General features: G+C 39.5%; 1 protein-coding gene across 1 annotated transcript; it reads right to left on the bottom strand.

The window, feature by feature from the left end:
• Positions 1 to 3,371: 3,371 nt before the first annotated feature.
• LOC115380164 (uncharacterized) lies at positions 3,372 to 20,684 on the bottom strand. Its single transcript, XM_030081250.1, has 13 exons — positions 20,648 to 20,684; positions 20,343 to 20,385; positions 17,512 to 17,662; positions 17,103 to 17,174; positions 16,144 to 16,518; positions 15,590 to 15,871; positions 15,137 to 15,229; positions 13,875 to 13,937; positions 9,308 to 9,346; positions 6,635 to 7,000; positions 6,256 to 6,546; positions 4,157 to 4,264; positions 3,372 to 3,647 (listed from the first exon to the last, which is right to left on the bottom strand). The coding sequence occupies exons 4-13, from the start codon at positions 17,137 to 17,139 to the stop codon at positions 3,511 to 3,513; spliced, it is 1,791 nt and encodes a 596-aa protein (XP_029937110.1). The 5' UTR covers positions 17,140 to 17,174; positions 17,512 to 17,662; positions 20,343 to 20,385; positions 20,648 to 20,684; the 3' UTR covers positions 3,372 to 3,510.
• Positions 20,685 to 21,588: the final 904 nt, after the last annotated feature.

Below are 21,588 nucleotides of genomic sequence, written 5' to 3'. Positions count from 1 at the left end.
TAAAAAGCACAAAAGCATGCAGATTAGTTAATTAGTTAAAAACAAGGTTTAAACAAAAATGAAAGAAAAGGTACATAAAACACAGCAGCACATTAACACAACAAGCACATTGACCATATGAACATGAGCAACATGTGTGCAGACAGACAAATATCAGGTAAGGGTGGCAGCATACACAGACTGATGTAGAGACACAGACATTTGCGGACGCAACATATGTACAACATGTATGCAGACAAACAAACACTGGAGTAGCATGACAGCACACACATTGACAGACGCATGGGCACGGACAATTGCGGATATGTAAAGCATAAGCATAAACACTTAGAGATATGTGGACAGGTCCAAAACATGGCATACAGACATGCAGGAAAACAGACGGTTGGATTAAGTAGGGCTGTTATGGTCGCATGTGTAGTTGTTTCTTAGCCATGTTTTGAGAGTGTGTTTGAATGACCTGAGAGCTCTGATCATGTACAGCATTGTTAAAAAAGTCATGAGAAGCCTCAGTGTAGGAGGAGCAAATGCCATGGTAACCGCACAACAAGTGCCTCATCCACCTCATATAAGATGTTCTGCTGTTTTTCAGGCACCTTTACATCATCTAGTGCTGAAATTGTTGGATGTTTCTGTTTGCATGACTTTCATTTTCATCCCATATATTCTTGTTTACATTACTTGACATCTATCGCACCCTATTGCAGTTTGCCACTGCCATTTGCCTGGACACAATAGTTTCATCCTATCTGGCAGTATTATATCAATAATTTGTTACTATTTTCAATCCATTTAGAGAAACATGTTATCACATTCTCTGCAGTTATATCTAGCAGCTGTTACACCCTCAGTTGCTTTGCACCCACTAGATCCCCCTGAGGGAACCCAGAGCCCACTCTGGGAGCCACCGCTATAACCGCGAGAAGGTCAGCATGATTCACGCACCTCGCTGACGAGAACAAAGTCCTCTGCCTTTATCGTCGGCCTCCTCCTCCTCTTCCTCACCCCAAATGAGATTATTAAACTCTTCCTCCTTCACTTGATTATTTCCTGTCTCTGAAATCGGTGCAGTCTTTCCAGCCTCAGAGGATCTGAGCTGAAATGCCAAAGCACACAGTCAAGTTGGTTGTCGGACTCCCTCTCTCTCTCTTTCTCTCTCTCGCCCTCTCGCTCCCTCTCTCTCTCTCTGTACCCATGGCAACCCATGGCCAGTGGATGCCAAAGGCCAGTTGGTTTCATTATTAAACCAGCGTGACAAGCATTCACTCACTGCACACTCCCACCACAGAGACTGTTAATTAGTGTGTGTGTGTGTGTGTGTGTGTGTGTGTGTGTGTGTGCACAAGTCATTGCTTTCTTTCATGTTCTTTCTCTTCACTGTAGAGAGTGGATGGAAAGTGTGTGAGTGTGTCTGTGAGTGTGTGTGTTAAGCATAACATTGCAGTGCATGTGAAAATGTATGTAGCTAATCAGACATTCTTAAGACATGAGTGTGTGTGTGTGTGTGTGTGTGTATGTGTGTGTGTTCAAATACCACGCCCAAATGCTCCCAGGCCTCTCACCCACACAATGAGCTTTTGTGACTTTTAGGCAAAGTGACCCATCTATAGGACTAAAATAGTGGGAGCCTGAATGGAAAACACTAACCATGCCCATTCAAACTGGTGGGGCACGTGACACCCCAGATTTTTACATATTACATTTTAAATATTTGTGTTATGTTATATTCTATTTTATTCCCTTTATAAAATGGGATGGCGCTGCGGTCCTTGGTCTCCTCCAGCTCTTGGACTTGTTATTGCAGCACTGTCTCCATCTTGGAGAGGAAATGCAAAATAGGGCCGAGTCAGCATGTTTACAGCTCCAGCTGGACAAAGCAGGACATTTAGTGAAGAGCAGCAACATGAGGCTGAGACTAGAGCCTGGAAGAAACCTGGAAGAAACCTGGAACAGCCTGGAATCCCTGGTTTCTGATGGACTTGCTCACTACAAACAAACACTGGTGGCGTCATAACAAGTTTCTGTCTTGAAAACTCATGTTTGAAGAAAAAGTACATGCTCAGACATGTTTTTTTTTCCGTGGGACAATCAAAGTTTGCATGAGCATAAACATTTGCATGAGCATAAGCATGAAATGCATTTGAGACAGTGTGCTTTGTAAGACAGTTGGCTAAAATTAGCCTCAGTGTGTTTGTTCAGCTTTCTGGCTCGATTGCAAGGCTTCACCTGTAGTAACGCTAGTGTCTTACAACTTAGTACAGGTTTACAAGAGCTGTGTGATTCTCATGGCACAGTGGCAGTGTCATATTGCAAGACATCACATCATTCTTTGTTTTTTCTGGACGTCAAACCACCTGCTGCAACTGTGTCACAGGAAATCATGCCTGTTCTTCTGCTGAGAAGCCTTGACAAGGAGGACACCTCAGCGTGTGGCGGCTCTCGTTTACATGACTGCCACAGTTTGTCCCCATTGTCTCTGTTTTGTATGTCAGTTTTGTATTTTGTATGTTACCAGTTTTAAAATTTTAAAAAGTATGTACACGTTTACAGATAGACTAAAGATTTTCTGGTGATTGAGTTTGGCTTGATTGCGGTTCAACAGGGGATCCTGTTACTGTTACTGGTTTCTCACAGTCTAGTCTGGTGATCAGGCCACATCCTGGTGTCTCACTGTTTCCATGGCACTGTGGCTTTATGCAATCTACTCCACCCTTTTTAGCGGAAATCATTATGTACGGGACACATTTGCACAATGGGCCAGAGACACATCTTCTGAGATTTTGCATTGTAATGGCCTACAACTACAAAAATCTTGTCTTGCCTGAAAAAGGCATGCAAATCCTTACTTGTTCACTCCTTGCGTGATGTCACTGCAGGGCTTTTTTTCTGGGTACAGGAGATACCCCGTGCACACGTATGACATATGTCTTGACTCATTTCACATTTCATGCGCCATTCAAAGGTATCAAAATGACAGCCATCACTACCTACGCCGCCAGCAACCGTTACATGTCAGGTTCAAACTAAATGCATTCCAAAAGAGGTTGCACCCTGGCTACAATAGGCTAACACAGGTACTGTGTCTTTCATATTAAAGCAGAATTTGGACAATTTGAATGCATGAACAGCTCTCCTAAAAGCTGAATGTCCATTTGAAGGAGCACAGTGGAATTCCAAAATGGCTTGTGAATGAAGTGAAGATACAAAATACACTTAGATTATACAAACTGGTTTATTAAGGAAATATGCTTTACAAAAAGAAAAGAACAAATAATTTACACTTTAGAGTTATGTTTAAAATATACTGAAATATATCAGAAGGACCAATTTAAATAACGAACTATTTGTGCAAGTTTTCCTCCCAACTTTCAGTCTATTGCTGTCAGTCATCAATTGCTTTAACCCTTCTCAACTTATTGCTGCTAGCCCACACAGTTTCTTCTCCTGGAACATTCTAGTTCATTCACTGCTCATGAGTACCTGCAGTGCCTTTTTCATTTTCATCATAATTTACACAAGATGTTCTTGCTCTTCAGCATCCTGACTGGTATCAGCAGCAGCATCTCTGTTGGCAGCTGGGGAGGCGTTGTCGGAGGTACGGAGAGCTGCATGAGTGTTCCCAGTTGGTTGCATGGTAGCTGACCTGCCTGGTAAAGGTTTCAAAGACAGCATGATCCTGCTTGAACAATTAGATCAGGCACCTCTCTCATTCATTACACATGAAGTGTAAGGGAAGGTCAAATATACATAATCTAGGCCTTAACAGAAGCCTGTCATAGAACATTTGGATAGTGGTAGGCAAGGCATGTATTTCCTTTTTATACTATCTCAAACATAGATAAATAAACAAATGAACGAAATGAAACAAACAATAAAATTCTACTTCATTATTCATACACCACACTGTTGACCACAGTCTGGATAACAGCCATGCCGCCATGTTGGAGGAGTGACAGCAACACCCAGGAGGTAATGATGGTATTTCCCTTTATTATGACTCCTCCAACATGGCGGTGTGGCCCCTCAGAGTCACTCTGAGGCAGACTGTTATGACTGGGTTATGTTACCCAAGTTCCTTCTCTCTCACCATTTAAAGATTTAATGATGTATACTGGTAAGGAACAATGGCAATAAAGTATAAATGAAGACAACTCACATCTTGTACATCTGTATACACAATAGCCCACTGCACACAGAACTGCAAATACGAGTATAGCTGCAGATGCGATTACAGGCCAAAACCAACCAGGGTTGCCCGCTTCACCTGTAAATGAGGGAGAAAAGAAGAGTGACATAAATACTTTGCTGTGCTGCTTCATTTACAAAGACAACAACAGAAATACATATACAGTACATTTTTGAAAAGAAACAACTAATGTGACAATCATCAATCCATCAAATTCAATACATTAAATCAATAAATTCCATATGGATATAGTTGAATTTCATCCGTGTATAATATGCCATGCAATAGACAAGTTACAATGTTTGTTGTGTCGCCAATGGGGTGGGAATCAATGGGTAACTGGCAATGGTTTACGATGGTATCACGATACAGGTGATTCTGCGATAGGCGATATATTGTAAGGTAATCAGCTATGACATGACAATATCTGTAACAGAAGAACATAAAAGTTGTGTTTTTCAATGTTTAAATATGCACAGCGACTGCAACATGCACATAACAGAATCATTTGGGTTCAAACACCTAAAGGCAAGGAACAAACATGCCATATAGGAACTCAAATGTGCATGTGCAAATTAAATTGAAAACTCAATATCAGTATTTGTACATTGATATCAATATATCAAAATATTAATATTTCAATATTCTGTCCCACCCCAGGTTGCATTCTTAATTACATTGAGTCTATATGCCCTCTCCAAAAACTATAAATACTTGAAAAGAACCCTTCCCCCCATTTTTCATGACATATTTTCATACAATTATCAATTTCATAATTACTCCACATGAAGCTCTTGTCCCCTCAGACCCTCTCATTCTCGTACTTTCCAATCTCAGTTTAGCTTTTTATACCAAGGAACATTTCAGAAATGGAAATTTCCACCTTACGTTTCTTGAATTTGTCTCCACAGCAGTTTAAAAGAGCCCTGAAATCACTTCTCCTATCCAATGTTAATCAATCAATATTTTCCATATGGACTACCTATTTAACACACCCATATTTCTTTAATTTGCCTTTTATGAATATTGCCTGTTTTTCCTTTTTTTTTCAAATTGTTTGGGATAACATTCTTTTATCTGTCTTGTCTTATGGAAACTATTAGCTTTATCGCCTGAGTGCTTGTCTGTTAATGATAATGAGTGTCTTATGACTATCACTTAATTCATTACAATTGTGTAACAGATGGGTATGTATGGAATGCATTGTTGCCAAGTGCTATTCTATTATATTTCTTTTTCTTTTTTCTATTTCTTTTTTTCTGTTAATTATTGGTATGACACATACAATTTGTGTATGCTTACTTCCAGTGATATGCTGCCTGGAGAATGCCATTTTTTTTAAGCCCCTTGGGGTTTTTTAAACAATTCTCCCTCACATTTCCCTGTTCATGTTATTTTTCATTTTTCATTTTTTTTTTTTTTTGGCATTTCTGCTTTATTTGACAGTAGGATGACATACAGTAAAGGACCTGAGGTCAGACTTGAACCCCGGTTGCTGCGATTGGGACTAAGCCCTGGTAAAAGGCACGCGCTCTTAACCGGTGAGACCCCCGGTGATCCCCGCCTGTTCATTTTATTATGCCTCTTTTATAATTTTTCTGTAAATAAACAAACCAAACTAAACCAAACCAAGCATTTTGGGGGAAACACATTTGTTGCAGATTTTCGTTTTGTGTCTGAAAGTTCACAAATACATTGCTAATCAACATATCTTGTTATATCTTGTATATCATGTCAGGCGGCATTTTAGCCAGTTTCGTTAGTTCAGACACCAAAAGTACTTGGTTAAGGTTAGGGAAAGATTCGTTTAGGCCTAAAAACTACTTGGTTACAGTTTGAGAAAGATTAAGTTTAAGTTATGGTAATACAATGTTTGTAAAAAGTGCAAACCACAATCACTTCATGCTGGACACAAACTCAAGGTGAAAGTCAGTTGTTTAACCTGCAACTGAAAATGCAGTGTAGTTGTATGAGAATGTAATTTTTATAAAACAGAGATCCTAGTTTACAGTAAGTCTGGTGTCATCTGCTGCATTCATGAGGAGACTGAGCAGGAGTAGTTTTGGTACCTGGTATCTGTTCGGTGCTGGTAATTGTCTCATTGGACCGTGGATTATAGACGTGGCATGTGACAGACTGCAGGTTCTTGACGCTGACGGTGCTTGAGACATTGTAGGTTTTGTCTGCTGGGTCTTGCTCAGGCGGGGTGTGTGTCCCCTGCAGTTCCACAGGTATATTGTTAGATTTCCCAAGGCCAGTCCATGAGATCTGAGGCTCAGGGAACCCACCATATACTGTACATGTAGCATTTTTTGTCTCATTAAATTCAGAAATGGTCACAACTGGTCCTTGGTAGGGAGCTGTATGGGAGAAAAAAGAGAGAACCATGATGATTTGCAAATATTATATCATTTGGACTGTATGCAAGTAACCCAGACAGGACCTTACCTGTAACCAGCAAAGTACATTTGCACTTTTTGTGAAACTCATCAATAGTTTTGCTGTGTTCATCAAGGGACCCAGCATTGACCCAGAGTGTTTTCTGGTCATCTCCAGTTGTAATGTTGTCAAGTCTAATGGAAATATTTCCAGACAAAAACTCATTATAATTAGGGGCTTGGCACCTGTTCAGATATTGTTCAGCCCTATTTCCTTCTTTCCCAGATTTGTTCCAGAAGAACAAAATGTTTTCTGTGTTGTCCTCCTGCCAGTAGAACCAGAGTGCTGCTGGACGGACTGACAAGGGCAGAGAGCAGGGAATCACAGCTGACCCTCCAGTAGTGGCTATGATGGATGTGCAAGCGATAACAGGTGCTAGAAAAGATAACATGAAGACACATTCATTAGCTAGAGAGGAAATGGTATGATTGTGAGTCATTAGCTGTCAAAGCAACCTGAAAAAACAAGAACATTTAGTTGCTACAATTAATTTGGTGGCAGTAACTGCATCTCAGTAATATTACCAGTGTTATGTGGGTGATAAATGATTGGTATGCAGTCGGATGCAACAGGTTTCTCTAGATACACAATGCCTTTTTATATAGCACCATGTGCCATCTGTCTCCTGAATGACTGCCAGGCATTTCGTGCTACCGTAGGGCGGACATTTTGTAAATTCTGTGAACCACGCTGGCTGTTAAACCACACAAATTGAATACTGCATGAGACAAGGTAGCAGCCAGCTCTGTGACCAAAGATGACATTCCCACAGACAGCCTTGCCCAGACAGTTCTGTGGTGCATGGGGGTGGTGCTACATGACCACTAGGAACTGGTCTTTACATCAAAGCAGCACCTTTTATGCCTTTAAAATAGCAAATGCATAGAATATAGCAGACGTTTTTAGACTTTGTGTGTCTGATCCTGTGTAGTCAAGGCTAAATCCCATCTTTTGCATGAAGTTGGTTTTTCAGTGAAGCACAGGATGTTTTGGAGAGTTTTCTGGAGTCAAATGTATGAATATCAGCATAGACTGGTTAGTCTCTAATGAGTACGGAGCAGCTACACCCGGGTGTGGCAGACAAGTCTTCGCTGAGCGCCCCGTGCCCCTCTTCCATAGATAAGAGGGGCTTTTTGAAAGCTTCACCTCCATCTCAGGTTAGATGTCAAAGTGGATAATGAACTGGAGCAACAATGTGACTGACTGAAGTTCCTACCTTAAGGCAAAAAGCTCTATAATGTAGCTTTAAGTGTCACTCACTGTCGACATGACTGTGACTTGTTGTTGGAACAGTACAGAACAGCAGTGTTTTACTGTTCCTGTCAACAACCCGTCTGTGTCAGCAGTGAGTCGCAGCCACCCTGAACCCTTCTATGTTGCCTGCCTGTACATAGACTGAGACACATCCCACACCGTACTCAAGGATCCAGCTATATAGGCAACATCAGGTAATGAGATAAAATAGTACTATACAAAATAAACCAAATTAAAGATAGAAGCCAATAAATAGGCCACATCATCTTAACTCTAACATGTACTTCATATCTGAGCTTCTTTGGTAACCCTCCAGGTCGTGAGGTAACCCCTCATAATCTATGTAGCATTCATAAACACAGTATAGGTCATTGATGAATGGGTGATTAATCTTAAGTGTTTCAGAGAGCAGGGTGAGCTTATTTTTTCAGCTTTACACCAGTTGCATATAGAGAAAAAAAAAATCACAGTCACAGCTGGAAATGATCTCAGTAGCTACAATACAACATTACCCATGACTGAATTATGTTTTTTTACTGATGTTTTTCTAACATAGAATGAATGAAAATCAATCAGCAGAGCAGTCATTTGCTTCCATTCGTTTTACAAAGACTGCAACAGTTAAACACATTTGAAGTCTTTCAGTAAGGGCTTTGAAATTATGATGTCAATGTAATTTCATTCAATACAACTCTTCAAATAGTATTTTTGTAGCAGAGTTTGAACACTGGAGCCTATTGCACTTCCCCATCTAATGCCCCTCATGACGTCAGTTAGCTAAACAGGTGAATTAATGTAATTCTCCAGACAGAGTCAAGGTCCCTCCCTGACTGTGATGCAGTCCTGACTGTCCCAGTGAACAAAATACAAAGACATGCCAATGTGCAGTGTATATGTTTATATGTTGGCAATAGCACAATGGTGGGCAGGCCCTCCTCATGCCCTTTGTTTTAACCCCCTGTGGTGCACCTAAAATTCACTTAAATACATACAGGAAAAACTTGACTCTGACCAGTACCAGATGCAGCAGCTGTACAGAAAAATACATTTGGAAATGTTTCCATTTTGGATAATTTCAGGAAAAGTCATAGAATTTCAGGCCAAAGAATGCTATGTAGAGATTTTTTTCTGCCCTCAAAATGGGTCATATTTGGCCTGAGGAATATGTAAGGGTGAAAGGATAAAATAACTAAAATGTAAAAACAGAACATAAGATAAAGGAAACATGCGTGAAGTGCTGCCAAGACCGGGCAGGTCTCATGCCAAGACCAACAGTTAGTTTCTGAAATAGTAAGCACAGACTTGTGAAATGGCTCAGCAAAGTCATTTCAGTCCATGTTGTCAATGCTATATAACTGGCCAAACCTCTTTCTCACAAGTAAGTCGACAAATGCACATTAAGAAGTATGAGGCAACATGATTGCTTACCACATAGAAGGTAAAAGAGAAGTCCTTCAGGAGCCATTCAGCACTGCAAAAGAAGCAGGTTATTCTTTTAAATACACAGACTAAACTGGTTAAAAGAGCCTGTAAAGGCAGAGCAACTGCCATTCCATAAACAGAGTCAGCACTCTAAACAAAAAACTTTCAAGTATAACAATGAATAATGAGGAAGAAATATTAAACATTTCAATGCACAGGCTCACTTCAAAAGCATAAATATTTTGTATGTAAGATCTTCCTTTTTGAAAAGTACTCTTCCTTTGCATCTCTGTACTTACCGAGTGCTTGGATGAGATAAAGTGTAGTAAACTATGGCACATTTACCGGCAACTTCACTACTGACAGAAAATAAGGAAGCCACACAACTGAAAGCAAATCTCACTCGATAATCTCTCCTCTGATTGGCTGTAAGCCATCTCTCTCTCTCTCTCTCTCTCCCTCCCTCCCTCTCTCCGTGACTCTCTTTCTCTCTCATTGTTTTGGCAGCTTGATACAAATACTCACATGGTGTTTTACTTTATGACAGCCTTACAAGCCTGTAATGTGATGAACACGCATAATTAGGCTGTTGCATTACTGTATTGTAGTGGCTTCTCTGCTCTTTACAGGAGCTGCAGTTAATCTGTCTGACAAGTAAACAGAAGCAGTCCACGTTTTAATTTTCATGGCAGTTAAGCTGTGGTCCTTGATTGGAGAAAGTCAACCCAAAAACTAACTTTTGTCACGTCCATGTAATCATGTTAAGTTATGTCAAGTTATGTTATATTTATATATATATATATATAGTTAACACTAATAACACTAATACCGGTAAATAATTTTCAATATGCCCCCATGCCTCAAAGTGGTTTGGTCCGCATCCTGCTCCCGGTAACTTTCAGTCAGTCCATCAGCCTGAGAGGCAGCAACCTAGTGATAACTAGCAAGAAAACCTCCTCAAGTGAAAGCCAGTGAGTCATTTATCACACCACTTGTTCACCAAGCACAAGGTTGTAATATGAAAAGTGATATTTTTACCCTGCTTGGTCCAAAACCTGCCTCTTTCAGCTCTCTGTTTAAGCTAATAGCTAATGATTGTTTCCAAGCTGAAGCGAGTGCAGGACAGTGAGGGAGAGAGAGGACAGACCACAGGAGGAGCAAATACTGAGCTTTTTATTCTTTCAAAAAGTCTGTCAGGCTATTAATGTCAGAAATAATTAATATTTTACTGATATTTTGAGTTTGTCTCTAGATACATATCTTTTTGATAGATATCTTTTTGCATTTTAAGTTGCATTATTATGTGGAATAGTTTCATTTCTTTTTCTTATTTGATCTAAAAGGGACAGTGTACACCTCAAACATATACTGTATGTCACTATTTGATGCCATATCTTATTTGATGTAGTTGGCTTATTCAAGGTATTTCCTCTAGTTTTAGAGCTTATTTTGAGTTTCTAGTTCTTGTAAAACTACTTTGATGGACTGTAGTGGAAATAGAACAGTGAGCAAAGAAATTTGGTTAGAGGATTATTGCTTTTAATACCATCATTTAAAACATATGAACATGCTGAGGGCTCAACACTGTACGGCAAATTTCAAAGTAGCATAAGAGAGAAAGAGGGAGGTACAGTCGTGCCAGACAGCAATTTTTTCATTTCCTCCCCCAACAAAGGGCACAATTACCCTCTGAAATTCTGTTGTTTATTGTCCCCCCCCAATAATGAAATGGGATTTTCGTCCCTGGGTGCATTAATATGCATTGATGAATGCTTAACAGATTCACACATCATCATGAATTAATGTATTAATTAATTAATTAATTAATTAATACTGTGAATTCATGTGTTAATTACCACAGTGGGTTGAAGTCAGGTATTTCATGTTCTAGCCGACTGCAACCTGGGAATCCAGGATGTCACTGTACCACATGACCTGGTGCATCTGTTCATTACCTGATGCCTTGTTGTGCATGGGACAGGAATATTCCTGGTTGGGGCTTGCAGTCCATTATACAAAGGTGGGACAATGAGAACATGTAGCCATGTGCTGCTATTTCAGTAGTAGTAACACCTGTAAACTGTTCAGGCCTCAAACAATATTGGGTGTAGCCAGTCAGGCAGTATCAAAACCAATAACTATAACCATATGTACTTACTGAGTTAATACTTGGTTCATGGTCGTAACTCACCAAGTAAAGTCATAATGTAATGACATTTTTGCAAATAATGACTCATTAAAACAGATGCTGATCATATTTTGAGGCTTCTAACTCATAGTATTATTGATAGGACCACAGACACCATGACTGTATTTCAGTAGCTTACACAATTCCGTCAGTAATCTTCACATATCCAAATACATTCAAAGAGTCTTATTCAGAATGAGGCAACAATTAAATGACACTTTTAAAAGTATAATAGATAAAGATAATATAGAAATGCACAAAATACAAGATGAATATGAAGCTAAATAAGATAAATATAGCTTAATTTAAATTAGGGCTGGGCAAGTTAACGCGTTATTATCACGTTAATTCATTAGACTATTGACGCCGATATTTACTTTATCGCGCATTAACGCATGTTGCTCACATGCTTTTATTTTGTAAAAGTCTGTTGCACTCAGTCTAAAGCCCAAACGCGCCCAAGCACGTTTGCCCCTGGTGTGCGCGTCATCACGTTGAAACAGACACAGGCATGGCCCGACGACATTATAAATCAGTGTAGTTCAAATACATTCATCATGTCTTCCTTTTAACTAAAAGACGTTTTTGGTCCTTTTAATCAGACATGGGATGTTTATTTACCGTGACAGTTTCGGAGGTAACTTCCTCCTCCTTCAGAAAGGTCCAACTGACAGCCGGAGCGGCACCTGGCAGATCCGGCAGAATACACCTGACCGGGTTGCCGCACACCGCGCGGTGCCGCGGCCGGTGCTGGCTGTACTGACGCGGTGCCGGCCAGCACCAGGTCTGCCGGATCCCCGCGCACACAGACTGCTGTACTTTCATTATAAACAGACTTTTGTTTATACGCGGTTGCAGCAGCACAACGGACAGCGACACAGACAACATGGTTGATTATTGATTGCGCAACAATCGCTTGTGAAAGGTTGTTTTCTCTTGCTGTGCAAAATAAAAAGAGAGCTTCTTTATCTTATGAAAATGTAAATAATCGTGTGTGCCTTAGCAACTGGCTTAGTGCAGAGGAATAGAAAAAAAACAGAAGTCCAGTAAAACATGCGCTTTACATTCTAGTCCCCTGTAAAGGAAGTTTCAGTAGTGAACTTTTTTGTGCTTCACACTTTGGTATTGAACATACACTGGTAATGCTGCTCCCTGTTAAAAGTTTCTGCTGTTACCTCAGAAATTGCCTGTTTGTCCTGATTATGGCTCAGGATTTTGTTGGTAGATTTTTTTTTTTTTCATAAAGAGAATGTCCTGGCAGTGGCAATAAGCTTTAATTTATTATTATTACTATTATTATTTATTTTATTTATTATTATTATTATTATTATTATGACATTTTTTAAGTTGAGATTTACACTAAATATGTGTTACTGATAAGTGGTGATGTTAAAAGTGTTTGCACAACAAATGTTATGGCACTTTCGTTTATATGGCAGCAGAACATTGAAATAAAAGTGCTCTTTACAATACTTATTGGATTTTGCGAATACAATGCGATTAATTGTGATTAATCAGGCAAATTATGCAATTAATTGCGATTAAAGATTTTAATTGTTGCCCAGCCCTAATTTAAATATATCATAGTGTATAAACTTCTTCCAGTGCACTGAAATAAGACCTAGATTTTTAAAATGAGTGCTCAGCTCATACTGCACAGCTGTGCTGAATATTCTGTCCATTTTTTTTTTTTTTGCATTTTTTTTTTTTTTTTGCATTGCCTCTTTTGAATGTATAAATATATGAAACTCCTTACAATGACATACTGAACATACATTTTGAAGAATTCAAACTGAAGAGTTACACTCACTTGAGTTATGAGTACATAAAGAAAATAATTCAAGTATAGAGTGCTGAATGCACTGGCTTTGCTATAACAACAGTGATGATTCAGTTCTATCTATGTAGAGTGAAATGTTCACTTCCTGTCCATTTACTACAGTCATCCAAACAGAAAGGTTAACTTCTTACTGCTCTTTACAAAGAGGTTTGTTGCCGTCAGGACTGTACCAGGACAAAAAATCGGCCCTGGCATTTTCACTCTAATTTCTAATCATTCACATGTCACCCACACCTGCAGCTTTAAAACAATGTTGAAATGCTAGCTGACTCGCTAGTTGGTGAGCTTGAGACATCAACATACCAGAAATTTTTGTGTGACCAAACAGGCATATAAGGCTTATAATTCTTTAAAAAAAAAAAAAATCTTTGTTAATGAAAGAATCACTTAGATTTCTGAATCTTGTGGATGATTCACACAGACCTCTGGGGAGGGATTAGGACTAAGCAGCAGCAAGGGGTGAACTGGGTTAGTTCAACTCTTCCTCCACTCTGCCATCATCTCTCCTCTGCTCTGCCTCATCCCCCTCCATCATCAGTGGCCACCTCCATCATCAATGGGTGCCAGTGCTATCTCAGGTGCTGCGTAGGGTCTGCCAGCTCTAGCTCCTGCAGCACAAAACACAGAAAAACACAGAAAGTTTGTCATATTTGCCTGAAGGGTGTGTCTTTTCATTTCTCTTCATTTCTCCACACTTCCCTTGCATTTCCATTTTAACTTGTGGCATGACTGATTGATTGATTGACAGCATCACCTACTAACACCCTTGCAGGGTGTTAGTAGGTGATGAGAGGAGGACTTAAAGGGGATACCATCCCCCTTGTCCCCAAAACGTAGCCCCCTTGTTAACCTGTGCTTGGTCTGTGCCATACTAGGTGCCTTCTTGTGAGCTAATTAAACCGAACAACTTAAACCAACTTCACCCAATCAAATTAGCCATTGTCATTTTACCCAATTTCAGTGGTATTAAAGATTTCACAGCATATCATTAAAATATCAAATTTGAATTCTTGGTTGAAAAACTCACCATATTATGTTCTGCTTCTGTAGCTAACCAAGTTCATAAAACCACATAACCACAAAACACTTGCAGAAAGCAAATGCTTCCCTGGTTGATTATATCTTATGGCAGAGAAACTGTTTCACTGTCCAACTTCAAGTCATCAGAAGTTTCTGAAAGTTCATTTTCATATCACAGTGGGATGAATGGAAACCATAGGCTGGACAAATTGGAGGAAAAATGATATGGCAGTTCTAAAATACGAATGCTCACTTTGGGAAAAGATTAGCAGAAATGTTAGATGAGATATTATGTTAAACATGCAAATTCACTGGTATGATCTTTTATGAAATGTTTGCTGCATATCCTAGATATTCATGCACATCCTAATGGAACAGTCCCATTGCTTCAACCTAAATCACAACAGTTTTACTGTCTTCCATAAAGAATATTCATGAAGAACTGCTTACTACTCTAAAACAGTGTCTATATACAGTAAATGGCCTCTCTTGTGTTTCAAACCCTGGGAAATTCTTAGAAAAAAGCCAAGCTGTGATATTAGGTCAAAATAAAGGTTATTGATTTGTAGCTTCCAAGGCTTTAAAGGGCTATTTAGGTCATCAACAAAGAAACATAAAGTGCCTGACACATAACCTTTGGTAACAATTTTAATTATAATAGTTTTGTGGAGGCTTAAAGTGCTGGGGTCAAATTGACCCCAAACATAAAGGATGTTAGTAAATTTGAATATAAGATGAAAGTTAAAAGTTCAATCAAAAGCTTACAGCAAAGGAATGCAGCACTCACTTGCACACACAATCCCCACTGCGATACAGATGATGATGATGATGATGAGGATAATGAAGACCACAATGGCAATAACTCTAGATCTGGTATGTTCTGAAGGAGGAATGGAAAAAATAATTATAACACTCAGGCAGTGGATTAGCTAGTATTCACACATAAAACTATGTATATAAAAAAGAATAAGTTTGAATGCAAACCCTGACATATTGAATGCCAAATTCTTTTTACAATTAGATCTTGAGGACATATGCAAAGAGGATATAAGGGGGCTTGAATCTTAGTGCAAAGGCTGAGGTGTTTTTGTTTAGGATAATTACCCGATCTTGTTTCAGGAGTGTGAAAAAAGCCCTCACTCAATGTGATCCATGTGATGTGATTCTCATGTGTAGGTTTTTAATAAATAATCATAATAATTGACTCATTGCTGTACATGGTGGTTGACCAAGGCCTCACCTGTGATTGCAGCAGCAGCACTGACAGTCTGGTTTGACGTGGGGTTGTAGACATAGCACGTCATGCTCCCTGTGATGCTGACCATGCTGTTGATGCTGTAGGTGCCATCTTCTTCACAGGTCACAGTAGTCTGCACTTCGCGTTGTCCCAGTGTATGTTCAGGGATGTGGGAGTCGTTCTGGGAGGTCCAACTGATTTGGGGTTCGGGGTACACCCCCCTCGTACTGCAGTTTGCTGACATCGTTGTATGATTTATTTCAACTTTGGGTTTCTGTAAGGGAGCTGGACAAGGTTTAAGATCAGGTTTGGTGGCTTCCTTACAATGCTTTTTCATACATGTATATGAATACCAATAATTAAAAAATTAATCAATCAATAAATAAGAAACATAAACTAGGTGAGGAAAAGAAACTCAAGGACCTTCTAAAAACATCATCGCAAATTAAAAAAAGCAGAAGAAAAAAATCAAAACCTTATAAAGGGAACAAAGGGTAAAAACAAACTAATAATTGGTGTTAATAAAGAAGGAATACTATTGATAAAGACCCTCATACCTGCGACATACAGAGTCTGCTCGCAGATTGTGATTCCTGCTTGTGCTGCAGCCATATAAACAACCTTCAGACTGATGCGATCGTCTCTTAGCATTAATGGCTCAATCACAAGAGAAAAGTTCCCTAAGGATAATTGATCTGGGAAGATTTTGGTCCTGTTTTGAAATGTCTTATCCTGATATCCAAACTCCTCTTGTCCTGCGTTGTACACATGAAGAACGATAGCATCCTGAGTCTGCCAGTATATTCGGCTTTCTTGAGGCTGGAATGGACTCTCTAACTTATGATGGCATTGCAAGAGAACAGAAGCTCCTCTTGTTCCATTGATGTTAGTGTTCACTGACAATACCGGAAGTGGAAGAGGCAAACAGAAAACTACAAAGAAAGAGAGCAAGGAGTTAGTCAGGTCAAACTTTTTTGGGGTGTAAGAACAAGAAATTCAGCTCAAAGAAGTAAAGTGAAGCAAGAACTGACTTGACTCGATTATCCAGAACATAGCCAAGGCCAGCTACTATACTGCAACCAAAATGGTTGCATAGCAAAGCTTTTCTTGTTGGAAAGTGCATCTTTATATTTGACTTGGTTACTTTGTGCAAGGCTTTGCCTAAAAGGCTTTGCATCCACAAAATGACTGGCAAAACTTTTATCTTGAACAATGCATATTACATTTTTATTTTCCAAACTTCCTGTTCAAAGGACTTGGATGTGCAGCATTTGTGGTTTCCAGGAAATTGTTTTGTATTGTTTGCTGTCACTGTGACACACTCTGGCAAGGGTTATGCATCTACTCAACAAACACACGCCAACCATCTGTCTCTATTTAATTTAAAAATAACTTTACACAACCGACAAGTTACTGCAGTTCGGTGTGTGACATTTAATTTGCTTTAACTGTATCCATGCAAAATAAGTAATACAGACACATAACTCAGATGGAAACAAGCTATGTGATAACTTACCAAACAAGACAGCCAGGCAGATTCTCTTCGATGCCATTCCACTCAAAAAACCAACTGTCCTACCACTTCAAGCTGATAGAACACAAATGATATGAGGAAGTAGGCAGAAAAGAAACACTGAAATGAATAAAAATCTGTTTCTAGTGCAGTGTGGGCCAGAGAACCCTAGGTTTTGTTATCCTGGCTGCATAACACATAAAGCCAGACAGTCCACTCAACAGATTCATCGGTACGTTGGCTCTCATGAGGCTAGAGTGCATTACCGCAAACATTAGGCAGGCCACACAAACAGCTACTGTCTCACACACACATACACATGGCGATGGGGCTTTCATGTTATTCTGATGTGGGTTTGATTGGTTTAGATGGCTGAGCCTACAAAACCATAACAACTTGTGTAACCGCTTACCTCAATTTCCCGGTTCAGTGCAAGGCGGTGGCTCCAGTTTGAGGTAAAGGCAAAGAGGCAATTAGTCGTGCTCTGAATAAGTGAAACACCGGTTTGAGAGCGGAGTGCTTCCGGGATGCCACGGGAAGTTGATACCGGATTTTGTCATATGCTATAATTTTGGGCATAAATGAATGTTATAAAATAGGAAATGAACCGGGGGGGAAGAAACAATTTAAAATTAAGGCAGGCACCTTGCACTCCAATCTCATGGTGATTATTTTTCACATCTCAAACAATATACTGTATTGTCACTGTATGTTGACTTGGGGGTGCTGATACTTGCTCCCTCCCTAATCTGCACACATTTATTTTGCAGACCAAGCATGCTGATAACACAAACATGCAGTCTGACAAGATACTGTAATGTTTAGTCTGCAGGCTAAGCACAGAGGATATGTCTAACCTCTCTCTAAAATAACAATAAAAGAAAAAAACTCCTCTTCTTTCTACTCAGTGCATGTAATTGTCCCAGAGACCTCTGCCCCTTTTGCTTTCGTTGTGCTTTCTGTGTCTTGCAGGTCATACTGTCCTGTTCATCCTGGAGGAAGTGTGGGGTGGAGCCAGCTGCAGACAAGAAGGCTGGATGATGCGTGCCACTACCATTTAGATTGCTTGTCAGGATGCTCTGGTGTTATGTTGTTGTCATTTGTTCCAGTTTTTCCTTATCTCTCTGTCTCTGTCTCTTTGTCTCTCTCTCTCTCCACACAAACATGCAGTGTGACAAGACCCTGTAATGTTTAAACTATGTTTAAAGTCTGCAGGCAGAACAGAGTAACTGTATAAAGACTTGCAGTATTTTTTCTGTCTTTGCCAGAGCAGGGGACTTCTAAAGGTCAGCTGTATCCCCCCTTTTCCCATTATTTTGAATGAAAAGGACAATACTAATAGTATTGTGTTAAGAATATATGCATGTTTTGGGCAGGGTCAAGAACTGCAGCACCTTTTATGCCTTTAAAATAGCAAATGCATAGAATATAGTACATGTTATCAGTCTTTGTGTGTCTGATCCTGTGTAGTCAAGGCTACATCCCATCTTTTGCATGAAGTTGGCTTTTCAGTGAAGCACAGGATGTTTTGGAGAGTTTGCCTTTCACCTGGCTTCCCCAAGAGCTAGACTCAAATGTATGAATATCAACGTATTTACTCCCTACGAAGACTTAGATCGTTTGGTGCTAGCAGTCACATCTTGTCTCTCTTTTATACTTCTGTCGTCCAAACTGTGTTGTTGTACTGTAGCATGGCCTGGTTTAACAGCCTATCAATAACCCATAAAAACAAACTGTATAGCCAAATTAAGATCTGTGCTAAAATTACTGGTAGGCCTGTTGAAGCTGTGCTACATTCTTTCAAAGAAGCCCACACTAAGAGCATGCTTAGACTGGCAAACAGTATCTCTTCAGACCCCTTACATGTTTTAAATGGTGAATATCAACTGTTGCCATCCATAAATTTAAGAAAAACAGACTAAAGAACTCTTTTGTATATCAGTCTGTCCTGCTTTTAAACCAACATCGATGATTCAGAGGAGATGTTTGGTGTTTTGCTCTAGCTTGCTCTAGTTCTGTTCTGCTCTAGTGTCCTGTCCTGTACATCGTTCTGTCTTGTAATGTACTGCAATGTTTTGTCTGTAACCAGTTTTGACCTGTTTGTATTGTATTGTGAACGCTGATGCCATGGAGGCAAAACAAATTTCAGTGTAAGCTGACAATAAAGTTGTATCGTATCGTATCGTATGGTATCGTACAAGTCTTGGCTGAGCTCCCCGTGCCCCTCTTCCATAGATAAGAGGAGCTTTTTGAAAGCTTCACCTCCATCTCAGGTTAGATGTCAAAGTGGATAATGAACTGGAGCAACAATGTGACTGACTGAAGTTCCTACCTTAAGGCAAAAAGCTCTATAATGTAGCTTTAAGTGTCACTCACTGTCGACATGACTGTGACTTGATGTTGTTGGAACAGTACAGAACAGCAGTGTTTTACTGTTCCTGTCAACAACCCGTCTGTGTCAGCAGTGAGTCACAGCCACCCTGAACCCTTCTATGTTGCCTGCCTGTACATAGACTGAGACACATCCCACACCGTACTCAAGGATCCAGCTATATAGGCAACATCAGGTAATGGGATAAAATAGTACTATACAAAATAAACCGAATTAAAGATAGAAGCCAATAAATAGGACACATCATCTTAACTCTAACATGTACCTCATATCTGAGCTTCTTTGGTAACCCTCCAGGTCGTGAGGTAACCCCTCATAATAAGTCTCAATACCAAGTCTATGTAGCATTCATAAACACAGTATAAGTCATTAATAAATGGGCGATTCATCTTAAGTGTTTCAGAGAGCAGGATGAGCTTATTTATTCAGTTTTACACCAGTTGCATATAGAAAAACAACATTCATTGCCTCTCATAATTATTCTCTATAGGAGAATAATTTGGAAATATTTCCATTTTGGATTATTTCAGGAAAAGTCATGGAATTTCAGGCCAAAGAATGCTATGTAGAGATTTTTTCTGCCCTCAAAATAGGTCATATTTGACCTGAGGAATATCTAAGGGTGAAAGGATAAGATAGCAACAATGTAAAAACAGAACATATGATTATGGAAACATGCTTGAAGTGCTGCCAAGACCGGGCAGGTCTCATGCCAAGACCAACAGCTAGTTTCTGGCTCAGCAAAGTAATTTCAGTCCATGTTGTCAATGCTATATAACTAGCCAAACCTCTTTCTCACAAGTAAGTCGACAAATGCACATTAAGAAGTATGAGGCAACATGATGGCTTACCACATAGAAGGTAAAAGAGAAGTCCTTCAGGAGCCATTCAGCACTGCAAAAGAAGCAGGTTATTCTTTTAAATACACAGACTAAACTGGCAGAGGTATTTCGGTTAAAAGAGCCTGTAAAGGCAGAGCAACTGCCATCCCATAAATAGAGTCAGCACTCTAAACAAAAAACTTTCAAGTATTACAATGAATAATGTGGAAGAAATACAATAAACATACAATAAACATTTCAATACACAGGCTCACTTTAAAAATGTAAGATCTTCCTTTTTGAAAAGCACACTTCCTTTGCATCTTTATACTTACCGAGTGCTTGGATGAGATAAAGTGTAGTAAACTATGGCACATTCACCGGCAACTTCACTACTGACAGAAAATAAGGAAGCCACACTGAAGGCACTCGATACTCGATAATCTCTCCTGTGATTGGCTGCAAGACATAACTCTCTCTCTCTTTCTCTCTCTCTCTCCCTCCCTCTCTCCGTGACTCTCTTTCTCTCTCCTTGTTTTGGCAGCTTGATACAAATACTCACATGGTGTTTTACTTTATGACAGCCTTACAAGCCTGTAATGTGATGAACAAGCATAATTAGGCTGTTGCATTACTGTATTGTAGTGGCTTCTCTGCTCTTTACAGGAGCTGCAGTTAATCTGTCTGACAAGTAAACAGAAGCAGTCCACATTTTAATTTTCATGGCAGTTAAGCTGTGGTCCTTGATTGGAGAAAGTCAACCCAAAAACTAAGTTTTGTCATGTCCATGTAATCATGTGAAGTTATGTGACAACTTATTATCCCAAACCTTCCCTTGCGGATGCAAAGATGCCCTTATGGTGATTGTGGTAACACTTTCCAATACTGGTGCATTAATATGCATTGATTAATGCTTAACTGATGAACACATCATCATGAATTAAAGTATTAATTAATTCATTAATACTGTGAATTCATGTGTTAATTACCACAATGGGTTGAAGGTGGGACAATGAGAACATGTAGCCATGTGCTGCTATTTCACTTGTAGTAACACCTATAAATCGTTCAGGCCTCAAACATTATTGGGGATGTGTAGCCAGTCAGGCAGTATCAAAACCAATAACTATAACCATATGTACTTACTGAGTAAATAGTTGGTTCATGGCCGTAACTCACCAAGTAAAGTCATAATGTAATGACATTTTTGCAAATAATGACTCATTAAAACAGATGCTGATCATATTTTGAGGCTTCTAACTCATAGTATTATTGC

This window comes from Myripristis murdjan, chromosome 21 (assembly GCF_902150065.1).
Source record: "Myripristis murdjan chromosome 21, fMyrMur1.1, whole genome shotgun sequence".
NCBI lineage: Eukaryota > Metazoa > Chordata > Actinopteri > Holocentriformes > Holocentridae > Myripristis > Myripristis murdjan.
The sequence above is the reverse complement of the archived record's forward strand: the minus strand, read 5'-3'. Positions and strand labels throughout refer to the sequence as shown.